General features: G+C 42.8%; 1 protein-coding gene across 1 annotated transcript in view; it reads right to left on the bottom strand.

The window, feature by feature from the left end:
• Nucleotides 1-25,113, bottom strand: part of LOC122561978 (SH2 domain-containing adapter protein B-like) — a 92,822-nt gene extending 67,709 nt beyond the window's left edge. Inside the window, exon 1 of the mRNA XM_043714327.1 lies at nucleotides 24,556-25,113. Within this exon, the coding sequence (XP_043570262.1) occupies nucleotides 24,556-25,023 (468 nt within the window). The 5' untranslated portion in view covers nucleotides 25,024-25,113. The remainder of the gene's footprint in view (nucleotides 1-24,555) is intronic.
• Nucleotides 25,114-25,404: the final 291 nt, after the last annotated feature.

Raw genomic sequence — 25,404 nt, forward strand, 5'->3', positions numbered from 1 at the left:
TCTTCATTTCCAACTGCCGCCTTCCTAACCTGCAATCTTCTTCCTGACCTCTCCACCCCCACCTCACTCTGACCTATCACCCTCACCTTGACCTCTTTCCACCTATCGCATTTCCAACGCCCCTCCCCCAAGTCCCTCCTCCCTACCTTTTATCTTAACCTGCTGGACACACTTTCCTCATTCCTGAAGAAGGGCTTATGCCCGAAACATCGATTCTCCTGTTCCCTGGATGCTGCCTGAGCTGCTGCACTTTTCCAGCAACACATTTTCAGCTCTGATCTCCAGCATCTGCAGACCTCACGTTCTCCTATCAGGGTAGAAACCCTCAACATTTAAGCAGAATTTAGATGTATACTTGTGATGTCAAGGAGTGAACTTAACAGTGATGCATTCCTGCCCTTTTAGATAAAAGCAGCTGTGGATTTGAAGGTTCTGTCTAATGGTTTGTTTAAAATCTGCAGTGCACCTCACATATATTACACACTACAGCTATATTGGGCAGAAATGAGAAAATTTTGATTGAAGGCAGCTGTTGAGGATAAATTCACATTGGATGTGAGACAGTATTTCAAACGGCAGTTGATAAGAGTTCAGGAGCAGCACATTCCTGAGTGAATGAAGGATAGGTATGGCAAGTTACATGAACCTTGGAATGACCAGGGATGTTCTGATCTTTGTCAAAAACAAAAAAGATAGTATATCTAAGATTTAGGAGGATGGGAACTGATGAAACCTTGAATAACATCAGGAAAGTAGGAAAGAACCTAAACAAGGAATGGACAGACTAAAAGGGGTCATGGAATGAGATTAGCAATCAGAATTAAAGAGAATAGCAAGCCTGTTTTTACTAATAGAAGAAGCAAGAGGGTAGCCAGGGAAAAAGTTGGCTCACTCAAGGACAAAGGAAGGAATCTATGTGTGGAGTGAGAAGAGGTAGGTGAGGTCCTAAAAGAATACTGTGTGTCGATATTTACCACAGAAGGAATTGGCGGAGGATGATCTCATGGAAGGGAGAGTCAAATTTCTAAGCCAATTTGCTTTTATAAAAAGGAAGAGGTGTTGTACATCTTAAAATGTATTAAGGCAAATAAGTCTCCGGGCCTTGGTGGGAGTTATCCCAGAATGTTGAGACAGACAAGAGAACAGATTCCTGAAGCATTGATAGACACTTTGTATCCTCTTTGGCATAGGTGAGGTCCCAGAGGTCTGCAGAATAGCCAATGTAGTCACATTGTTTAAGAAGGGTAGCAGGGATAATCCAGAAAATTACAGGCCTGAGTGTGGTAGGGGAAGTTTTGGAAAAGATTCTCAGGGGCAGGATTTATACGCATTTAGAAGCAAATCAACTTATTCATGGTAGATAGTATGGTTTTGTGCGGGAGAACTTGATCAAGTATTTTTGAGGTGGTGATGGAGATGACTGATCAGTGAAAAGTAGATGATGTTGTCTTCATGGACTTCAGTAAAGCCTTTGACAAGGCCCTCATAGCTGACTGGTACAAAAGGTGAAGTCACATGGTATCAGTGAGCTGGCAAGATGCATACAGAATCGGATTAGTCATAGGAAATAGAGGGTAGCGGTGAAAGAATGCTTTTTGTAATGGAGGGTTGTGACTAGTGGTATGCCACAGGGATCAGTGCTGGGAGCTCTGCTGTTCATGGTCTACATAAGTGATTTGGAGGAAAACATGGCTGGTCTAAATTAGTAAGTTTATGGACAACACAAAGATTGGTGAGTTATGGATAGTGAGGAGGACTGTCAGAGGAGACAGCAAGATATAGATCAGTTGAGCAGAAAAGTGGCTGGAGTTTAATCTGGACAAATGTGAGGTGATGGTTGAGAGTATGGTGCTGGAAAAGCACAGCCAGTCAGGCAGCATCCAAGAAGCAGGAGAACTGAAGTTTCAGGCATAAGCCCTTGATGAAGGGCTTATGCCAGAGTGTTACCACACTCTCGACTCTGATCTCCAGCATCTGCAGTCTTCATTTTCTCCCAAATGTGAGGCGATGTATTTTGGAAGGGAAGGTACAGTGGAAATTATACAGTGAATGGCAAAACTCTTCACAGTATCGAAATCTGGGTGTGCAGGTCCACAGCTCACTGAAGGTGGCAGCGCACATCGATTTGGTAGTTAAAAAAATATGACATGGTGGCTCAGTGGTTAGCACTGTTGCCTCACAGTACCAGGGACCCAGGTTTGATTCTAGCCTCGGACGACTGTCTGTGTGGAGTTTGCACATTTTCCCCATGTCTGCATGGGTTTCTTCCGGGTGCACCCACAATCCAAAGATGTGCAGGTTAGGTGAATCAGCCATGCTAAGTTGCCCATAGTGTTCAGTAATGTGTAGGTTAGATGCATTAGTCAGGGGTAAATATAGGGTCCAGAGAATGAGTCTGGGTGGGTTATTTTTTTCGAGGGTTGGTGTGGACTTGTGGGGCTGAAGGGCATGTTTCCACACTGTAGGGATTCTAGGATTTCTAGAAACGCCTATGGCGTGCTTGACTTCATTGGAAAGTGCATTGAGTATAAGGATAGGCAAGTTATGCTGCAACTTGATAGAACTTTAGTTAGGCCTCAGGTGAAATATTATGCACATTTTTGGTCACCACTTAATGAGACAGATGTGGATGCATTGTGAAGGATGCAGAAAAGGCTGATCAGGATGTTGTCTGATATGGCAGGATTTTAGCTATGAAGGGTCGACTGAATTTATTTTTACTGGAACACAGCAGGGCCTGACAGAAGTTTAAAAAGCTTATGAATGGTCACTTTTTCTAAAATTCCCAAAGTCACTTCTTCCACCTCCAGACATTTAGTGACCAAAAGAGACATTACTGCACAAGGCACACTCTGTTTAAACCAACCAAATTCAACACCTGAACAAAAGACACTACCACCTTTGAGTCCAACCATCCTATACTAACTTGGAATGACATTTCAATCCTGGACCAGTCCACAATTTGTTATGGACCAGATAAGACCTCCTCAAAATATTTTAAAAGATAGCCAAGAGCCTAACATTTTCTTCTTTTAAAAGGTAGATGTGAAATGCCTGTCCCAGACGCAATGTGACTGATCAAACTACTTGACATTGAGTAAAACACAATTTAGTTAAACTCTACAATTAAAATACAAAAAGGAATCTGGAACAATAGATACATTACCTATTGTGAATTAACTATTCCATCATAGTAACATCCAATAAACACACGTTACATAACGGTTAATTTGTTCTGCTGGCCTGCAGGAAATTGGATGCCCCAACAGTAGGGTGGTATGCCTTGGTCTTAGGGTAGTACGTCTCAAATTTACAGATAGAATGCAAGGAATTTATATTCCCATTTGTTGCTGTTTAGAGCTATTTGCATCATCCCCTATTCAGAATCAATAACAATTTTCCAGTTGGAATTCTGACTACACCCTACAGTTACAAAAAAAATACAATTTACACCAGGTCTTGCCATTAAGGAATGATTGAATCACATTATCTCTGATCATTACCTTGTATCTTGAATGGCATAGGACTGTGGGTTGTCTTGTGGGTGTTGCTGACTGTAATGTGGAATTTTTGCACTGTATAAAGGAAGGACTGTTTCTCTTGTTCAGAGAGATCTTTGACATGGTTCCGCAAGCCCTGTGAAGTGTGTTAAGGGTTCCTCCAGAAAGCTTTAACTTGCTTATTAAAATTTTGGTTGTTCACAGAAGTTGGCACTTGATGTAGTTGCATCAAGTCAGAGAGTCATAGGAGATGTACAGCATGGAAACAGACCCTTCAGTCCAGCTCGTCCATGCTGACCAGATATCCTAACTCAATCTAGTCCCACCTGCCAGCAACTGGCCCATATCCCTCCAAACCCTTCTTATTCATGTACCCATACAGATGCATTTTAAATGTTGCAATTATACTAGCCTCCACTTCCTCTGACAGCTCATTCCATATGAGTACCACCCTCTGCATGAAAAGGTTGCCCCTTAGGTCTCTTTTATATCTTTCCCCTCTCACCCTAAACCTATGCCCTAGAGTTCTGGACTCCCTTACCCCAGGGAAAAGACTTTGTCTATTTATCCTATCCATGTCCCTCATGATGTTATAAACCTCTATAACGTCAGCCTCCAACACTCCAGATAAAACAGCCCCAGCCTGTTCAGCCTCTCCCTATAGCTCAAATCCTCCAACCCTGGCAACATTCTTGTAAATCTTTTCTGAACCCTTTCAGGTTTCACAACATCTTCCAGATAAAAAGTTCACCAAGATTGCACGGAATATTCCAACAGTGGCCGAACCAATGTCCTGTACAGCCGCAACATGACCTCCCAACCCCTGTACTCAATACTCTGACCATTAAAGGAAAACATAACAAATGCCTTCTTCACTATCCTATCTACCTGTGACTCCACTTTCAAGGAGCTATGAACCTGCACTCCAAGGTCTCTTTGTTCAGCAACATTCCAGAGGACCTCACCATTGAGTGTATAAGTCCTGCGAAGACTTGCTTTCCCAAAATGCAGCACCTCACATTTATTTAAATTAAACTCCATCTGCTGCTTCTCAGCCCATTGGTCCATCTCAAAGATCCCATTGTATTCTGAGGTAACCTTCTTCGCTGTCCATTACACCTCCAATTTTGGTATCATCTGCAAACTTACTAACTATAGCTCTTGTCCTCACATCCAAACCATTTATATAAATGATGAAAAAGTAGTGGATTCCTTGTGACACTCCACTGGTCACAGTCCTCCAATCTGAAAAACAACCCTCCACCACCACCCTCTGTCTTCTACCTCTGAGCCAATTCTGTATCTAAACGGCTAGTTCTCCCTGTATTCCATGAGATCTACCTTTGCTAATCAGTCTCCCATGAGGAACCTTGTTGGATGCCTTATTGCTTAGTGGATTTTAACCTACTGTGAATCCTCTTGCAAGGATGCCTTCCTTGAAGGAGCTCTCTTCCTCCCTCTACAAGAAGGACTTATGCCCGAAACGTCGATTCTCCTGCTCCTTGGATGCTGCCTGACCTGCTGCGCTTTTCCAGCAACACATTTTTCAGCTCTGATCTCCAGCATCTGCAGTCCTCTCTTTGTCCCTGCCTTACTGAAGTCTATATAGATCACATCGACCGCTCTGCCCTCATCAATCCTCTGTTACTTTTTCAAAAAACTCAATCAAGTTTGTGAGACATAATTTCTCATGCACAAAGCCACGTTGACTATCCCTAATCAGCCCTTGCCTTTCCAAATACATGTACATCCTGTCTCTCAGGATTCCCTCCAACAACTTGCCCATCACCGATGTCAGGCTGACTGGTCTTTAGTTCCCTGGCTTGTCCTTACCTTCTTTCTTAAACATGGCACAATGTAAGCCAACCTCCAGCCTTCCGGCACTTCACCTGTGACTATCGATGATACAAATATCTCAGCAACAGGCCCAGCAATCACTTCCCAGCTTCCCACGGAGTGCTAGGGTACACCTGATCAGGTCCTGGACATTTATCCACTTTTATGCGTTTCAAAACATCCAGCACTTCCTCCTCTGTAATATGGACATTTGTCAAGATGTCACCATCTATTCCCCTAGATTCTATATCTTCCATATCCTTTTCCACAGTGTGTAAGAATTTCCAAAAAAAGAAACTAACACTTTGCAAAAAGGCAAATTCAGACACACAGATTCTTCCATGCAGTTCTCCAATCCAGGAGAAAAAAGCATCAAGAGAAATTTCAAAGTATCAGCTAGGAATCATTCACTGAAGCTACAAATTCTTTGGAGACCCCAAATAGCTTCTGACTGCTGCAGCTTAAAAATAAACTTGCAACCTGGTCTGGGTGTGGCCAGCTCTCTCATTCAGGTCGTTTCTATTGTTCCAACTTTTAAAAACAAAATCTAAAGGTCTCACGTGTTGTTTACTCTCATGGTTCTGGTAGACTGCTCAACTCTCTGCCTTTACAACCTCTCTTCAAATAAAAACCAAGACAAAGTAACCTTTTAAAGTGACAGCATCATTAGAAACCTTTCTCATAAAACACCTTAACAGTGTTCTTGAAGAGGCCTTCGCTCTGGCTGGCTATACACTGAACTAGCGTTAGGCCAACATCACAGTAAAGATCCAGCAATATAAGCTCAACTGACCAGAGGATTGAACCACTGTCAATCCTTAATCATCCAATTACAATCCAGTGATAATTTTGAAATCAAAACCAAAATAACTGCAGATGCTGTAATCAGAAACAAAATCAGAAGTTGCTAGAAATGCTCAGGTCTGGAAGCAGCTGAGAAGAAAGAGGAGAGTTAACATTTCAGATCCAGTGACCCTTCCTCAGAACCTCTATTTAAGATATCTGGTCCGTGCTGTATAACTCTATACCGGCTAGAAGGACTGATTAACGGCAAATAGAATTCAGTTTGAATAAGTGAGACAAGGAACGTGTGTGAGAGAGCTCACAGCACATGAACAGATAAGTGCATAGCTTTTAAGAGTAGCATTGTTGTCAATCTACAAGTGAGGAGAGTGGGTTGTTTCTTGATAATATGTTTTATTGAGATCTGTCTCTTGATTAAATTTTTAAAAATAAGCCATAAGTATTACATTAGCCTGGAGTAGTGTTTTTTTTAAAAAGAGTAATAGGATAGTGCAACTTTCTGGGTCTGTTGATTGTGAAGGAGCAAAGATGGCCTTTAGTAGAGTGATATGCTCTTCTTGTCAGATGAGAGAGATTTGGGAGAGTTTCCACATTACTGAAGATTATGTCTGCAGGAAATGTCTTTGGTTGCAAATCCCATCAAATCGAATGGATCAGCTGTTAGAGGCAATGAGGAATTTATAAGAGCTAGGACATGTGATGGATGGAGGTTACAGGAAGGGAAAAAAGCCGCAGATACTGTCAAATAAATGGGTTAACTCCAGCAAAAGTAGGAGAGCTAGGCAGGTAGTGCAGGAGTCTTCGGTGGTTACACCCATTTCAAACAAGTATGCTGTTCTGGGAAATGTAGGAAGTGATGGACTCTCAGGGGAATGTAGCATTAACAGCCAGGTTTCTGGTATTGAGACAGACTGTAATGTAAATAAGGGGTATGTTGGCTTCCAAGTGATCATTTGTGATAGGGGACTCTCTAGTCAGAGGCACAGACAGACGTTTCTGCAGCCAGCAGCAAAAAAAAAACAGAATGGCATATTGCCTCCCTAGTGCCAGGATCAAGGATGTCTCAGAGGGGATGCAGAGTGTTCTCGAAGGGGAGAGGGACCAGGAGGAGGTCATTGTACACATTGGAATGAATGACATAGGAAGGGAAAAGGATGAGATTCTGAAGGGGGAATATAGAAAATTAGGCAGGAATTTAAAAAGGAGGTGCTCAAGATTAGTAATATTTGGATTACTTCCGATGCTACAAGCTAGTGAGGGTGGGAATAGGAGGATAGAGAAAATGAATGCATGGCCGAGGAGCTGGTGAGGGAGAGAAGGGTTCACATTTTTGGTTCACTGAAATCTCTTCTGGGATAGATGTGAACTGTACATTAAGGACAGATTGCACCTGAATTGGAAGGTGACTAATATATTGGCAGGGAGATTTGCTCGAGCTGTTCACGAGGATTTAAACTAGTAAAGTGGTGGTGATGGGGTGGGGGGTGGGTTGGAACACACCTCGGGAAATACTGTGGGAAATTAAGAAACAAATTTGAAAGGAGATCTCAGCTACCTGTAAGAATAATAGGGTGGTTATGGTAGGGGATTTTAATTTTCCAAACGTGGACTGGGACTGCCATAAGGATTTAGATGGAGAGGAATTTAGAAGTGTGTACAAGACAATTTTCTGATTCAGTATGTGGATGTACCTACTAGAGAAGGTGCAAAACTTGACCTACACTTAGGAAATAAGGCAGGGCAGATGACTGAGTTGTCAGTGGGGGAGCACTTTGGGGCCAGCGACCATAATTCTATTAGTTTTAAAGTAGTGATGGAAAAGGATAGACCAGATCTAAAAGTTGTAGATCTAAATTGGAGGAAGGCTAATTTTGACGGTATTAGGCTTGTACTTTGAAAGGCTGATTGGCAGCGGATGTTTGCAGGTAAAGGGACAGCTGGAAAAAGGGAAGCCTTCAGAAATGAGATAATGAGAGTCCAGAGACAGTATATTCCTGTTAGGGTGAAAGGAAAGGCTGGTAGATGTAGGGACTGCTGAATGACTAAAGAAATTGAGGTTTTGATTAAGAAAAAGAAGGAAACATATGTCAGGTATAGTCTGCACAGATCGAGAAAATCCTGAGAATAGCATAAAGGCAGTAGGAGGATATTTAAGAAGGAAATCAGGAGGGCAAAAAGGGTACATAAGATAGCTTTGGAAAATAGGATTAGGGAGAATCCAAAGGGCTTTTATAAATAATTAAGGACAAAAAGGTAACTAGGGAGAGAATAGGGCCCCCTCAAGATCAGCAAAGCAGTCTAAGTGTGGAGCCGCAACAGATGGAGGAGATACTAAACGAGTATTTTGAATCAGTACTAACTGTGGAGAAGGATATGGAAGATATAGAATATGGGGAAATAGATGGTTACATCTTGAAAAAAAATGTCCATATTACAGAGGTGGTAGTACTCGATGTCTTGAAACATATAAAAGTGGATAAATCCCCAGGACCTGATCAGGTGCACCCTAGAGCTGTCTGGGAAGCTAAGGAAGTGAATGCTGGGCCCCTTGCTGATATATCAATATCATTGAGGTGAGGTGCCAAAAGACTGGAGGTTGGCTAACATGGTACCATTATTTAAGAAATGTGGTAAGGACAAGCCAGGGAACTATAGACCGGTGAGCCTGATGTCATTCGTGGGAAAGGTGTTGGAGAGAATCCTGAGGGAATAGGATGTACATGTATTTGGAAAGGTAAAAACAATGACTGCAGATGCTGGAAACCAGATTCTGGAATAGTGGTGCTGGAAGAGCACAGCAGTTCAGGCAGCATCCAAGGAGCTTCAAAATCGATGTTTCAGGCAAAAGCCCTTCATTAGTGATAGTCAACATGGCTTTGTGCATGGGAAATCATGTCACAATGGTGCGTGTATGGAAATCATGGTGCTTGTATGGAATGAGCTGCCAGAGAAAAAGTGATGGATTGGCCCAAATCCCTCTAAACTCTTCCTGTTCATTTATCCATCTTGATGCCTTTAAAATGTTGTAATTATAATCAGCCTCCACTACTTCCTCCATTCCCTTTTAACCCTGTGTGAAAACTTACTTAAACCTATGCCCTCTACATTTGAAAGTCTCCTACCCATGGGAAAATACCTTGACTTTTCATCCTATCCATGACCCTCAAAAAGGTCACCTGTCAGCCTCCAAAACCTTTGGAGAAAATAGCCCCAGCCCATTCAATCTCTCCCTGTAGCTCAAATTCTCCAACCCTGGCAGCATCTTTGTAAATCTTTTCTGCACCATTCCAAGTTTCACAACATCCTTCCTATAAATGGGAGACCAGAATTGCATGCAATATTCCAAAACCAGCCTAACCAATATCTTGTACAGCTGCACCATGACCTCCCAACTCCTATACTCAATGCACTGATCAATAAAGGCAAGTGTACCAAACGCCTTTTTCACGATCCTCTCTATCTGAGATTCCAATTTCAAGGAGTTATGGACCTATACTCCAAAGTCTCTTTGTTCAGCAATACTTCCCACAACGTTACCATTAAATGTGTACGTCCTGCCCTGATTTGTGCTATCAAAATGCAGTGCCTAACATTTATCTAAATTAAACTCCATCCGCCACTCCTGCATCCATTAGCTCACCTGATCAAGGTCCTGTTGTACTGGAGGTAATCTTAGTCACTGTCCACAACACCACCAAAATTGTTGCGATCTGCAAACTTATGAAGCATACCTCCTATACACTCATCCAAACCATTTATACAGATGACAAAAAACAGTGGATACAGCACCAATCATTGCAGTACACTGCTGATCATGAGTCTGAAAAGCAACCTTTCACCACCACTCTGTCTCCTACCTTCGAGCCAATTTTGTATTCAAATGGCGAGTTCTCTGTATTCCATGTGATCTAACCTTGTAATCAGTCTGCCATATCGAACCCTGTCAAAAGCCTTACAGAAATGCATTTTGACAACATTCACCACTCTACCTTCATTAATCCTCTTCGCCACTTCTTAAAAAAAAAACTCAACTCAGTTTGAGACACACAATTAGCCACGCACAAAGCCATGTTGGCTATCCCTAATCAGTCCTTGCCTTTCCAAATACATGTAAATCCTGTCCCTGAAAATCCCCTCCAACAACTTGCCCATCACTGATGTCAGGCTCATTAGTCCACACTTCCCAGCCTTTTCCTTACCACCGCATTTGCCAACCTCCTGATGACCAGCATCTCACTTGTGGCTATCAATGATACAAATATTTCAGCAAGAGGCTCAGCAATCAATTCCCTACCTTCCTTTTGGGGTACACCTGATCTGATCCTGGGGATTTATCCATCTTTATGTATTTTAAAACACCCAGTGTCTCTTCCTTTGTAATATGGACACTTTTCAAGATATTATTATTTATTTCCCCAAGTTTTCTAGCTTTCATACCCTTTTCCAATTTAAACACTAGTGCAAAACACTTTTTGGCCTTATTGTATTTGTTGAATCCCTTTTTATTCTCCTTAACCATATTTGCCAAAGCTATCACACATCTGCTTTTTGCCCTCCTGACTTCCCTCTTAAGTATACTCCTACTGCCCTTATACTTCTCTAGAGATTCACTTGATCCCTGCTGTCTATAATGGACATATATTTCTTTTTCTTGAACATAACCTCAATTTCTGTAGTCATCCAGCATTCACCTAGCAGCCTTGCTCTTCACCCGAATAGAAATAGAACTGTCTCTGGACTTGTTATCTCATTTTTGAAGGTTTCACACTTTCCAGCCACCCCATTACCTATGAATATCCGCTCCCAATAAACTTTTGAAAGTTCTTGCCCAATACCCTGTACAGTCAAAATTTGCCTTCCTCCAATTTATAACTATAATTTTTAGATCAGGTTTATCCTTTTCCATAACTATTTTAAGCCAATACAATTATAAATTATATTGTGAGGGTCACCAGAGCCAAAACATTACAGATTTCTCTTCACAGATGCTGCCACACTGAACATTTCCAGCAATTCCTGATTTTGTTTGGAATGATGACCATTTGCCCCAAAGTGCTTCCCCACTGACACCACAATCACTTGCCCTGTCTTATTTCCTAAGAGAAGCTCAAGTTTGCACCTTGTCTAGTAGGTCTATCCATATACCGAGTAAGACGATTTTCTTGTACACACTTAAATTCCTCTCCATCTGATCCCTTGACACTAGGGCAGCCCCAATCTATGTTTAGAAAGTTAAAATCCCTACCATTACCACTCCACTATTCTTAGGGATAACTGAGATCATTTACTAAATTTGCTTCTCAGTTTCCAGCTAACTACTGGGAGGCTATAGTACAATCCCAATAAGATGATAATCCCATTCTTACTTCTCAGGTACACCCAACCATATTCACTGAATGTACTCCCTAAGTACAGCCGAAATGTTTTCCCTCAACAAAAAGGCTACTCCCTTTCTTCGTTTGTTCCCCTTTCGATCCTTCCTATAGCATCTATACCCTGGAAGATTAAGCTACCAGTCCTGTTCATCCCTGAGCCACATATCTGTAATAACTATGATATTCCAGTCCTACATTCCCAACCATGCCTGGAGTTCATCTGCTTTACATGTCAGATCTTTTGCATTGAAATAAATGCTGCTAACTTTTATCAATCGTATCTCGTTCTCTGCTTTGCTCCTGCCTGCCTTGACTATTTGATTTGCTCCTTTTCCCAACCACAACAACCTCAAATTGATCACTTTCTCACTAATCACTCTGGATGGCTCTAGCAAATCTCCCTGCCGTATATTTGTCCCCTTCCAATTCAGGTGCAACCCATCCTTCTTACACAGGTCACTTCTCCCCAGAAGAAATTCCCATGATTCAAAAATGTGAACCGTTCTCCCCTTCACCAGCTCCTCAGCCATGCATTCATCTGCTCTATTTTCCTATTCCTATTCTCTCTAGCATGTAATCCAGATATTACTACCCTCGTGAATCTACTTTTTAACCACCTGCCCAATTCCTATTTTCTCTCCTCAAAACCTCACCCTTTTCTCTTCCTTTTTTTTGAGCCTTGGAACCTTAGAGATTTAAAAAGTCATAAGGGGCATGGATAGGGTACATAGATGAGGTCTTTTCCCTGGGGTGGGGGAGTCGAGAACTAGACAGCATATGTTTAGGATGAAAGGGGAAAAATTTAAAAGGAACGTGGCGCAACTTTTTCCACACAAAGGGTGGTGCACGTATGAAATGAGCTGTCAGAGGAAGTAGTGGAGGCTGGTACATTTCTAACATTTAAAAGGCATCTGGATGAACAGGAATGAATAGGAGAACAAATAGGAAGGGTTCAGAGGGATATGGGCCAAGTGCTGGCAAATGGGACTAGATTAGTTCAGGATATCTGGTTGCCATGGACAAGTTGGACTGAAGGATCTGTTTCTGTGCTGTACATCTCTATGACTCTACTGCATGACATCTATAATGAATAAAAACAAATATGAAAGCTATGGCTAGGCCAGCATTTACTGCCCATCAGTAATTGCCCAGAGGGTAGATAAGACCCAATCACATTGCTGAGGTTCTGGACTTACATTTAGCCCAGGCCAGGTAAGGATGGTGGATTTCTTTCCCCCAACATTAGTGAACCAAATGGATTATTACAACAATTGGCAATGTATTTAAGGCCAGGTGAGTATTTTACTGAATTCAAATTTCTTCATCTGCTATGGTGGGAATTGAACACAAGGCCTAAGTTTCTTGATTGCTAGCCTAGTGACACTATGCCTCCACCACTCCCATTTAACTGGAATAAAACTACAGAGTGTTCTGGTCCTGCTCATTTCTGAAACTAAAACAAGCTACAGACTTGATTGTAAAGGCCATACCCATTAACTTTCATAGAACTCTACATCTACACCTTTCCAAAAAAATAGTTGATGGAATCTGAAAGTTATAATATACTCAGACTAAACACTTCAAAAATAATTTATTACCACTCTTGCTAAAGAAGTCCAAAGCTTATGATCAAACACACCCAAGTGAAAGTATTAATGCATCCAAGTATCACAGTCATGTCTAGTTTGTGTATTTTAGTTGTTGAAAAATGAGATCAATTTGCATACCATTTCTTGTGCCCTGCAAATAAGATCGTTACTTGTAAAGGTTACTGTGCTGAAAGAATGTTGCAATATGGGATGGTCACATCCGCCAGGCACTGATGAAAGTCATTGCATCATTTGCTTGGCTTTTAGCCATAAGTTTCCAATAAATGCAGTCTGTTTGCTTGACCTCTGATACAACCTGCAAAGTCTGGTCACCTTTTCTGATTATACCTGCAAATGCAACTTTGAAGGAGTTCTTGTGGCAGTCATTTTACATCATTCATTTAATCTCTTGATTTAATTACAGTGAATATCATGTCTGCAAATTTTATATGACCAATGTGATAAAGGTTTATATCATCATTTTGGGAATTTTGATTTTAAAGTAGAGCTAAAACAGATCAGTGCTTTCAGTTCTGTTCAGGTCTACTTTTTTCTTTACTGTCAGAAGATCATTTGGAAAACTAACAACTTCATTCAAGAAAGCATGGGATTCAAGTGTTTGTTTACGACATATTAGTCCAGCTACTTCCATGTCCACAGAGTTGCTGGACCAGAGCAGACTGTGGTTGTGCATCACAGAATCCCATACAAACCAGATTCTACTGGAACAAGCTGGGAAACTGAAGATTCAGATGGGTAATCAGTGTCTGGAATCCTTCAAAAAATATTCATTACAATCAGAATTCAGAAGGTCCCAAATCATTTAAGCTTCATGGACACTCAGAAAATGTTTACAGATATTAAACCTTTTCTAACTCCAGGATCACTGTTAAACAGAGCCTACGACTCACCACTCCCACACCTGCCCCAGTCAGTTACATCCCCTGGACCGTGACTACCAATCCCAAATAGATATCACTCCACAGTGTCAAAGGCTTAGAGGGAACAGAATTCTTAAAGTGCATCCACTTCAGCTTTTTAAGCCAATACATAGAAAACCCTACAAGAGAGGGACTGCCCTGGATTTTAATATTAGGTAATGAAGGAAGAAAGCAAGTGAGTTGTTCAAGTATCAAGGGACAGCATTTTGCAGACAGTAATCATAACTCCATTGGATTTAAGACTGTGATAGAAAAGGACAAGGATGGGGCTGAAATCAAAGTCTTCAATTAGGGGAAGACTGATTTTAATGAGATCAGATATGAATTGGTCAGAGTTGATACTTTTTGGTACGTCTATGTCAGAACAGTATAGGGCCAACATGCTCCAATAAGCAGATTAGAGTGGTGCTGGAAAAGCACAGCAGGTCAGGCAGCATCCGAGGAGCAGGACAATCAATGTTTCGGGCAAAAGCCCTTCATTAGGAATGAGGCAGGGAGCCTCCGGGGTGGAGATAAATATGGGAGGGGTGATGGGACTGGGGTGAAGGTGGTTAAGAGGACAATAGGTGGATGGAGGTGATAGGTCAGAAGAGGGTGGAGCAAATAGGTGGGGAGGAAGATTGGAAGGTAGGACAGGTCATGAGGATGGTGCTGAGCTGGCAGTTGAAACTGGGGTAAGGTGGGGGGAGGGGAAATGAGGAAACTGGTGAAGTCCACATTGCTGCCCTGGGTTGAAGTGTTCCGAGGCAGAAGACGAGACATTCTTCCTCCAGGCGTCAGGTGGTGAAGGATTGGCGGTGAAGGCGGCCTGTCCTCAGCAGAGTGGGAGGGGGAGTTGAAATGTTCAGCAACGGGGCAGTGGCGCTGACTGGTGCAGGTATCCCCAAGATGTTCCCTAAAACGCTCAGCGAGGAGGCGTCCAGTCTCCCTAATGTAAAGGAGACTGCATCGGGAGCAATGGATACAATAAATGACATTGGTGGATGTGCAGATGAAACTTTAATGGATGTGGAAGGCTCCTTTGGGGCCTTGGATGGAGGTGAGAGGGGAGGTGTGGGCGGAGGTTTTGCAATTTCTGCAGTGGCAGGGTAAGGTGCCAGGAGGGGAGGGTGGGTTGTTGGGGCACGTGGACCTGACCAGGTAGTTATAGAGGAATAGTCTTTGCAGCAAGTGGATAGGGGGTGGGGAGGGAAATATATCCCTGGTGGTGGGGTTTGCCTCAGCTTCTGCCTCGGAACACTTCAACGCCAGGGCATCAATGTGGACTTCACCAGCTTCCTTATTTCCCTTCCCCCCACCTTAACCCAGTTTCAACCTGCCAGCTCAGCATCATCCTCATGACCTGTCCTGCCTGCCAATCTTCCTTCCCACCTATCCACTCCACCCTCCTCTCCGACCTATCATCTCCATCCCCACCTCAATCCACCTACTGTACTCTTCGCTACTTTCTCCCCAGTCCCACCCCCCTCCCATTTATCTCTCCACCCCAGAGGCTGCCTGCCTCATTCCTGAGGAAGGGCTTTTTCCCAAAACATTGATTTTCCAGCTCCTCGGATGCCACCTGACCTGCTATGCTTTTCCAGCACCACTCTCATCTAGACTCTGATCTCCAGCATCTGCAGTCCTCATCTCCGCTTATGCTCCAATAAATGACAGGACCAACAAATCTTGTGAACCCTGAATGTTGAGTGTACAAAGGATTGGCTAAAGATAAAAATGGAGGCTCATGGCAGGTATTAAGGGCTCAAAATAGCAAAAGACTAGAGAAGTATGGAATATCCTAAAGGGAACTTAAAAGGAAACCAGGAGAGCAAAAAGAATGGCAGGTAAAATAAAGAAAAATCCTAATTTTTTTTAACAAGTACATTCAGGATAAATATACAAAGAGAAACAATTGGACCCATTAAGGACCACAGAGGTAATTTGCGAATGGTGCCAAAGGATAGAAGTTCTATATGACTACCTTGTGTTGATACTGGTCAGTAGGGGGAGATGACATGGGTACAGAAATCAGTGAGAACGTCTGTGATCAATTAAAAATATTAGCATGAACACAGGAAGTTCTGGGTGGTCTGGTGGACTTTAAAGTAGATAAATTTCCAGGGCTAGATGAAACATATCATAAGTTGTCGAGTGAAACAAGGGAGAAAATAGGAGTACTGGCAAACATTTTCATGTGCTAGATGACTGGAGGGCAACCAATGAGGTACAGTTTTCAAAAAGGGATCAAGGGATAAAGCAGGAAACTACAGGTCAACCAGTCTAACTTCAGCAGCAAGGAAATTTAAAGAAGCAATTCTGTGAGACAGAACTGTCAATTGCAGAGATAGAAATTAATCAAAACAGTTAACATAGTTTTGTGAAGGGGAAGTAGCGTAAGACCATCTCAATTGACTTTTTTGAAGAGATAGTTAGGTGTTTAGAGGAAGGCAATGCATTTGATGTAGCCTACTTGTACTTCAGCAGGACTTTTGATAATATTCCACATGGGAGACTGATTGTGAAGTTAAGAGTCCAGAGTATCCAAAAGAATTTGGCTAATTGTATCCACAATTGACTAGGAGGGGGAAGCAAAGGGTGATAATAAAGTAGTGTTTCTTTGTCTGGAAACCTGTATCCAGTGAGGGACCAGTATCTGGATCCTTTCCTTTTCTGGGTTAAACAAGTAATTCAAAGTTGAATGTGGGAGAGTTGATCAGCAAATTTATGGATGACAAAAATTGGTGGGATGGTAAGTAGTATGGAGGACAGCTTTAGATTGGAGGAGGATAGTCAGGTGGACTAATTATTGCTCAATGGAACTCACTGCAGATAACTGTAAGGTGATGCACTTGGGCAAGACAAACAAAGCAAGGGAACATATGAGAAACAGTAGGACCTGGGGAAGCACTGAGGTTCAGAGAGACAATGTTATGTATGTCCACTAGTTCTTTAAGATAGCATAGGGGATACATGTCTTTATCAGTTAATGCATAGAGTTTAAGTGCAGGAAGGTTATGCTTGAGTTGTGTAAGATGTTGGTTAGGCCATAGAGTGGGGAAGAAACAGCAATAAGGAATTCATTTTCAGATTGGTGACCAGTGACTATCGGAATTCCAGAGATTAGCGTGAGAACTGCAACTGTTTACAATGCATATTAATGATGTGGAAGGAGGAAATGAATGTACTGTAACCAAATTTGCAGACAACACTAAATTAGGCAGAAAGGCAAGCTGAGAGAGGAAATACAAATGGCTTCATAGTGCAGACTCCATAGGTTGAAGTCAACTAGGTAAAAACAATGACTGCAGATGCTGGAAACCAGATTCTGGATTAGTGGTGCTGGAAGAACAGCAGTTCAGGCAGCATGCTGCCTGAACTGCTGTGTTCTTCCAGCACCACTAATCCAGAATTCATAGTTTGAAGGCCTTTTTTTGCACTGCATGAATCTAACATAACTACTATTCAAAGTGTGTCAGCTGGCCAATGGAAAATGTGAAGTTGTTCATTTGGAAAGGAAAACAAAAGAAGGGATGAATGATGACAGGGAGAAGGCAGGAGAACGTGTTTGAGAAATATCAGTCAAAACCAAATGGCTGAACAAACTCAATGGGCCGAGTGGCCTAATGTTGCTCCCATACCTCAGTCTTATAATAGATCATTATTTAAAAAAAACACAGCAGGAAATGGCAACAAGAAACTTGAGGGTACTTGTGCACAAAACATAGAAAGTAAGCATCAGGTAATCAGAAAGGTTAATGGAATGTTGGCCCTTAATTCAAGAGGGTTGGAGTAGAGTAGGGAGGTCCTTTTGCAACTGTACAAAATACTAATGACACCATATCTGGGAGTACTGAGAGCAGTTTTAGTCCCCTTTAGGGAAATATATTATTTCATTGGAGGCAGTTCACTAGGATAATCCCCAGTGTGGTGAGATTATCTCATTGTCAAAGGTTAAATAGTTTGGGACTCTACTCACTGGAGTATAGCAGACAGAGATATTTAATTGAAACACATAGGATTCTTAAGGGCCTTGACAGGGTAAGAATGCTGCGAGGATGTTTTCCCTCATGGGGGTAGACTGCAGGACCAGAATGCTTAGTCTCAGAATTAAGGACTGCCAGAGAATTAAGAATGAGATGAATAGAAATTTCTTTAAGATACTTAAGAGTCTTTGAAATTACTTGCCACGAAGAGTTGTGGGGCAGAATCTTTGTATATATTTAAAGCTAATATCGATAGGTTCTTTACATAGGTGAATCAAGGATTACAGTGAAAAGGGCAGGAAAATTGGATGTGAGGAATGCTTGATCAGTCATAATCCTATGGAATGGCATGGGACTGAATAGCCATTCCCATTTCTTATTGTCTTGTCATCATATGGCTTTCTAATTTTAATTAACTTTCTAACTACATATACAGAGGAACCTCAATTATCCGAATATCGGATTATCCGAAGGGGATCTGAAGGTCCTAATAGAAACATGACGTCAAACAGCTACTTCAAACTTGATTTAAAATGAACTTGGCTCACTGAAATGCACCCGAGAACAATTCTGAACAGTCCAGCCACCGTCTCTAAATGACTGACCTCCCGCCCTCTCTCTCTCTCTCCCCCCACACTTTCCCTGGAGTTCTACACAGGTGAACCCTAAACCCACCCCCCCCCACCCTTCCCCAGATAATCTCTCCAACATTGTCCTGTACAGGGCAGAGGTGGAACCTGTCAAAATGCTGTGGTGTGTGTGCGTGCTATTTGGAGACTTACCCCCAAATGCAGCAGCAGTCTTACAGTTGGTGTCCAGTTCAGCTGCTATGGTGGAGGGGGGGGAGGGGGGGGAAGGGGGGAGAAAGGGGGGTCGGATGTTGGGTGGGTGGGAATGGACAGCGGAGTGGGCTTGGGGCTGCGGCATTTTGCAATTGTACTAGCCTCCACCACTTCCTCTGGCAGCTCTTTCCATACACGTACCACCCTCTGCGTGAAAAAGTTGCCCTGTAGGTCTCTTTTATATCTTTCCCCCCTCACCCTAAACCTATGCCCTCTAGTTCTGGAGTCCCCCACCCCAGGGAAAAGTCTTTGCCTATTTATCCTATCCATGCCCCTCATAATTTTGTAAACCTCTATCAGGTCACCCCTCATCCTCCGACGCTCTAGGGAAAACAGCCCTAGCCTGTTCAGCCTCTCCCAATAGCTCAAACCCTCCAACCTTGGCGACATTCTTGTAAATCTTTTCTGAACCCTTTCAAGTTTCACAACATCTTTCCGTTAGGAAGGAGACCAGAATTGCACGCAATATTCCAACACTGGGCTAATCAATGCCTTGTACAGCCGCAACATGACCTCCCAACTCCTGTACTCAGTACTCTGACCAATAAACGAAAGCACACCAAACGCCTTCTTCACTATCCAATCTACCTGTGATTCCACTATTCGAGGTTCCTCTGTATTGTTTGTAGGACCTCATCCTTTTTTCATTTAACTATGTTAATTGTACCAGTGTGGACCACAACCACTGGCTGTTCACCCACACCCTCTAGAATATTATGCCGATGCTTTGGGATATACCTGACCTTAGAACCGGGGAGACAACATACCCTTCTGAGTTTTGTTTATGGGTTACAGAAATGTCTGTATATTCCCCTTATGATTGAATCCCAATGTTAATTTTAATGCTTTTAATGACACTGTATGATTGGAAGAAAAGCTATAAAGTGGAAAAAAAACAAGAACAAATAGGACAAAACAGTCCAGCGAATACGTGACAAATGGGTGGACCATGGGAAGATTTTGATGTGCACGTATACCATCCCTTAAGCTCTTAAGGCAGGTGGATAAAATGGTTAAGGTATGCTCGTCTTTATTAGCCAAGACACAGCTTAAGAGCAGGGAAGTTGTGCCGGGAATGAACAAAATGTTAGGCTATTGCTAGAGTATGGTGTGCTGCTCTGGGATTTACATTATAGTGGTAGCATTGGAGAAGGGGGTGGAGGAAATTTACCAGGATTTTGCCTGAGCTGTAGTGGTTCAGTTTTGAAGAAAGATTGGACAAACTAGGGTTGTTTTGCGTAGAGCAGAGGACATTAAAAGGGAGCATGCTTAAAATATATAAAATTATGAGGGGCATAAATAGAAATAAAATTTTTCACTGGCTCAAGGGAAGAAAGACAACGGGGCATAGATTTAAGGCAAGGAGCAGATGATTTAAATGGAGATATGAGGAAAATCTTTTGTACCGAGGGTAGTGGAATCTCAAACAACCCCTCCCTGTTCTTAAACACTATGCCTCAAATAAGAAAGACAAGTATTCGACTTGGAGAAAGTGAGGACTGCAGATGCTGGAGAGTCAGAGTCAAGAAGGATGTTGCTTGAAAAGCACAACATGTCAGGCAGCATCCAAGAAGCAGGAGTGTTGATGTTTGGGGTATAAGCCCTATGAAGCACTTGCCTGCTGAACAACTTTACCAACTTGTTTTGATATCTTAAGTGACCAATGTGCGCACACATCAAGGTCTCTCTGATCCTCAGTGCTTCCCAGGATACAATTCATCGTGTAGTCCCTTAGCTTTTTGTCCTCCTGCCTTTCACCTTAAATTTATGCCCCTGGTTACTGAGTCTTCAACTAAGGAAAACAGCTGCTTTCTATTCACTCTTCCCATACCTCTCACAATCTTATACACCTCTATCAGATCCTTCCTTAACCTTATATGCTCCAAAAGAAAACTACCCTTACTAATTAAGCCTTACTTCATAGCTAAGATGTTCCATCCCAGGCAACATACTCATAAATCTTCTCTGACCCCTCTCCAGTGTGGTCACATCCTTCCTATAGTGTGGTGACCAGAACTGCACAGTATTCTGCTGTGGCCTAATATCCTGTACAGTGCCAACCAATCTTCCCACTCATATAACCTATGCTTTGACTGACAAGGACAACTTCACAGCTAATCAAGGAATGCTTGTTTGCAGTAAAACATGGAATATGTTCAAGAGTGATTAGTAGCAAGTAACATTCATACCATATAAGTGCAATGATCATCTCTAATCAAAGAGAACCTAAACATAGAACATAGGACAATACAGCGCAGAACAGGCCCTTTGGCCCTTGCGCCGACCTGTGAACTAATCTAAGCCCATCACCCTACACTATCCCATCATCATCCATATGCTTATCCAAGGACTGTTTAAATGCCCCTAAATGTGGCTGAGTTGACTACATTGGCAGGCAGGGCATTTCATGCCCTTACCACTCGGAGTAAACAACCTGCCTCTGACATCTGTCTTAAATCTATCACCCCTCAATTTGCAGCTATGCACACTTGTACAAGCAGATGTCACCCTAGGAAAAAGACTCTCACTGTCCACCCTATTTAATCCTCTGATCATCTTGTATGTCTCTATTAAATCCCCTCTTAGCCTTCTTCTCTCCAATGAGAATATACCAAAGTCCATCAGTCTTTTGTCCTAAGAGCTTGCTCCAAACCAGGCAGTCTCTTGGTAAATCTCCTCTGTACCTTTTCCAATGCTTCCACATCCGTCCTGTAATGGGGTGGCCAGAACTGCACACTCTACTCCAAGTGAATCCACACTAGAGTTTTGTACAGTTGCAGCATGACATCACAGCCCCGGAACTCAATCCCTCTACCAAGAAAACCTAACACACTGTATGCCTTCTTAACAGCACTATCAACCTGGGTGGCAACTTTCAGGGATCTATGTACATGGATCCCTCTGCACATCCACATGACAAAGAATCTTTACATTGATCCAGGATTCTACCTTCCTGTTATTCTTCCCAAAGTAAATCACTTCACATTTATCTGCATTGAACTCCATTTGCCCCTTTCAGCTCAATTCTGCAGTTTATCCAAGTCTCCTTGCAACATTCTTCCACATTGTCCACCACTCCACTGACTTTAGTATCATCTGCAAACTTACTAACCCATCCACCTATGCCTGTATCCAAGTCGTTTATAAAAATGACAAACAGCAATGGTCCCATAACAGATCCTTGTGGCACACCACTAGTAACCGGATTCCAGGCTGAATATTTTCCATCAACCAGCACTCGTTGCCTTCTTACAGAAAGCCAGTTTTTAATCCAAACTGCTAAATCACCTTCAATCCCATAACTGCACATTTTCTCCAATAGTCTATCATGTGGAACCTCAAAGGGTTATTGAAGTCCGTGTACACCACTTCAACTGCCCTACCTTCCTCCACATGCTTGGTCACCTTCTCAAAAAAACTCAATGAGGTTTGAGAGACACGACCTGACCTTGACGAATTCATGTTGACTATTTCCAATCAAATTGTTGCCTGCTAGATGATTATAAATCCTATCTCATATAATCCTTTCCAAAACTTTTTCTAAAACTGACGCAAGGCTCACTGGTCTATAAGTTACCTTCCATACCAACAGTGGATAGTTGATTTACAGACTGAAATCTTGGCTTATGTTTTACAAATAATCAGGAAACCTCTAGTTGCAATAGAGCAAGATATAATAATGACATTGCAAGGGAAATCAGATGTTGGCATGAGTGAAGGGAACAAACCAACAGGGCTGATAATTGATCAGCATTTCATTGATCAGAGTAATTATTTTTATTCTCTCATGGGATGTGGGTTTCAGGGAGGGTCCCAAAGGACTGGAAAATTGCTAACATAACACCCCTGTTTAAAAAGAGAGTAAGGCAAAAGACAGAAGATTACAGTCTGATTAGCTTAAACTTGCTCATGGATAAGATCCTAGAATCCATTGTGAAGGATGTGTATGTCTAAATAGGGCAAAGTCAGCATGGTTTCATCAAGGGGAGGTTATGCCTGACATCTTCTACAATTCTTTGAGGAAGTAATGTGCAAGTTAGACCAAGGAGAGCCAATGGACGTTATCTACCTGGACCGCAAGAAGGCCTTTGACAAGGTGCCACATAGGATGCTATTGCATAAGATAAGGGGCACATGGTACTCAAGGCAAGGTACTAGCTTGGATAGAAGCTTGGCTGTCTGGCAGAAAGCAGAGAGTGGGGATAAAAAGGTCCTTCTCAGGACAAGGCTCAGCATTCTGATCAGAACTTTTCACTTTAAACATTAATGATCAAGATGAAGGAATTGAGGCCATATTGGCTAAGTTTGCAGACTATATGAAAATAGAGGGACAGGTAGCATTGAGTGAACAGGGACGCTGCAGAAAGATTTGGACAGATTAGGAGAGTGGGGAAAAATGGCAGATGGAGTACAATGTGGGGTCATGCACTTTAGGATTAAGAATATAGGCGTGGCTACTTTCTAAGTGGGGGGAAAATTCAGGAGTCTGAAGTGTGAAGAGACTTGGGAGTTCTAATCTAGGATTCTCTCAAGGTAAACTTGCAGGTTGGGTTAGTAGTTAGTAAGGCAAATGCAACAATGATTTTTATTTTGAGAGGACTTGAGTATAAAAGCAGGGTTGTACTTCTAAGCTCTATAAGGCTCTGGTCAGACCACATTTGACATACTGTGTGCAGTTTGATCCTCATATCTCAGGAAGGTAGTACTGGCCTTGGTGGATGTTCAGAGGAGGTTCACGAGAATGGTCCCAGGAATGAAAAGTTTAATGTTGAGGAACTTTTAAGGAATCTGGGTCTGTACTCTCTGGAGTTTAGAAGGATGAGGGGGGGTTCTAATTGCAACATGCAGAATACTGAATGGCCGAGACAAAGTAGATGTTGGGAAGGTGTTTCCATTGGAAGGCGAGACTAGGATCTGGAGGGCACAGACTTCAGGTAAAGGAAGGCCTTTTAAAACAGAGATAATGAGAAACACCTTCAGCCAGAAAATGGTGAACCAATGGAATTCATTGCCACAGAAGGCTGTGGAGGTCAGGTCATTGAGTATATTTAAGACTGAGTTAAATAGGTTCTTAAGTATCAAGGGTTACAGGGAGAACACAGGAGAATGTGGTTTAAAAACCTATCAGCCATGATTGAATGGGAGAGCAGACTCGATGGGCTGAATGGCCTAATTACTGCTCCTATGACTTGTGGTCGTATAACCCTATCCTTCCACTTGATATTTTTGCTGCACTAATCCGAAATGGAAATCAATCACTCTACGTTTCAAAATCTTTGCTCAATATTACATGGAAAAATGAGGGGGTGGGGAACAACTGGCACAAAAGTCGTTCACACCCTGTCAAAGTGAAATGTCAGCTCCAAAAATGATTCACTGTTTCATCAAAGATTTGTAGGAAGACAACGGCCCGGCTCAGTCCAGAGTTATTGGTGCCAAATGAAGGCAGACCTCGATGTTTAAAAAGTACTTGCAAATATTACAATCGAATGTTGTCTTGGTGAAAGAATTCCTACAAGTGCCGTAACATTCAAGTTAAATGTTTTTGTTTACAAATATTATGAAAAGTATTTCGGAGGTGGAGAATACGTGGCCGACATATTTAAGAATGTGTTGACATTAAGGGGAGAAAAGTAGTGAAATTGACTGTGTCACAATCGAGTCCACAGGACAGCAGCTAACAAACTGCGAAGTGTGACTCACCGTATCTTTCTGGAGGTCGTTGTGCTGGGCTTTCTGTACTTTCTTGACGTCGTTATGCTGGGGTTTTTGCACTTTCTTGCAGTTACTGCTGTGGCTCCAGCTCGCGGTTTCGCTGTGTGCCGGGGAGGGAGGGTCCACTTTAATGAGCCGATGTTTTGCGGAGTTGCAGTTGCCAGTTTTCGCTCTCTCACTGTTGCTGCGGGAGAAGGGCGGCTCTTCGGGCAGTTGGCTGTGCCAGGCAGCCCTTACTCTCCGCAGGCTGAACGCCTGCCGCCCGCCGTAAGGATCCTCAAAGTCTTGCTCTTTCTGCAGCCGGTAAGCTCTGAGCATGAGCTCGGTGTCAGCCCGAGCTGGAGTCCCGCTGACCCCTTCCCAGCCCCCAGGCTCCGACTTCACCGCCCGAGGAGAGTTACGCCCCTTGTGCCTGCCCCAGTTCAGGTACTCCCGGAGCCACTTGGCCACAGCCATTGCCTCAACTCCGCCACGGCAATCCGAGTGACGCACCGTCGCCTCACCTCGTCCGCTCCGCAAGCAGCGAGGCTCCTCCTCTCCCCTCCCCTTGACTTCCTCACATTGACATCCTCACTCCCGACCTCTTTGCACCCAAATGATGTCCCTCTCCCACATTGTCCTAATCACTCACCTCCTCACCCAACGTGATTAACCCTCTTCCAATTTAGCGCTCCTTTCCTCAAGGTTCCCATTCAACTTGAACACCCCATCCCTCCTCCAACGATCCAATTCTCTTCACCCCTTATCCCCCCAAAACTGGGTCCCCTTTGTCCTTCCGCACAACATTCTCTTCCTCTTTCTCTCCAGCAATTCTGTTCTATATTCAGGATTAGGTTA

The sequence above is a fragment of the Chiloscyllium plagiosum genome, chromosome 2, assembly GCF_004010195.1.
Source record: "Chiloscyllium plagiosum isolate BGI_BamShark_2017 chromosome 2, ASM401019v2, whole genome shotgun sequence".
Taxonomy (NCBI): domain Eukaryota; kingdom Metazoa; phylum Chordata; class Chondrichthyes; order Orectolobiformes; family Hemiscylliidae; genus Chiloscyllium; species Chiloscyllium plagiosum.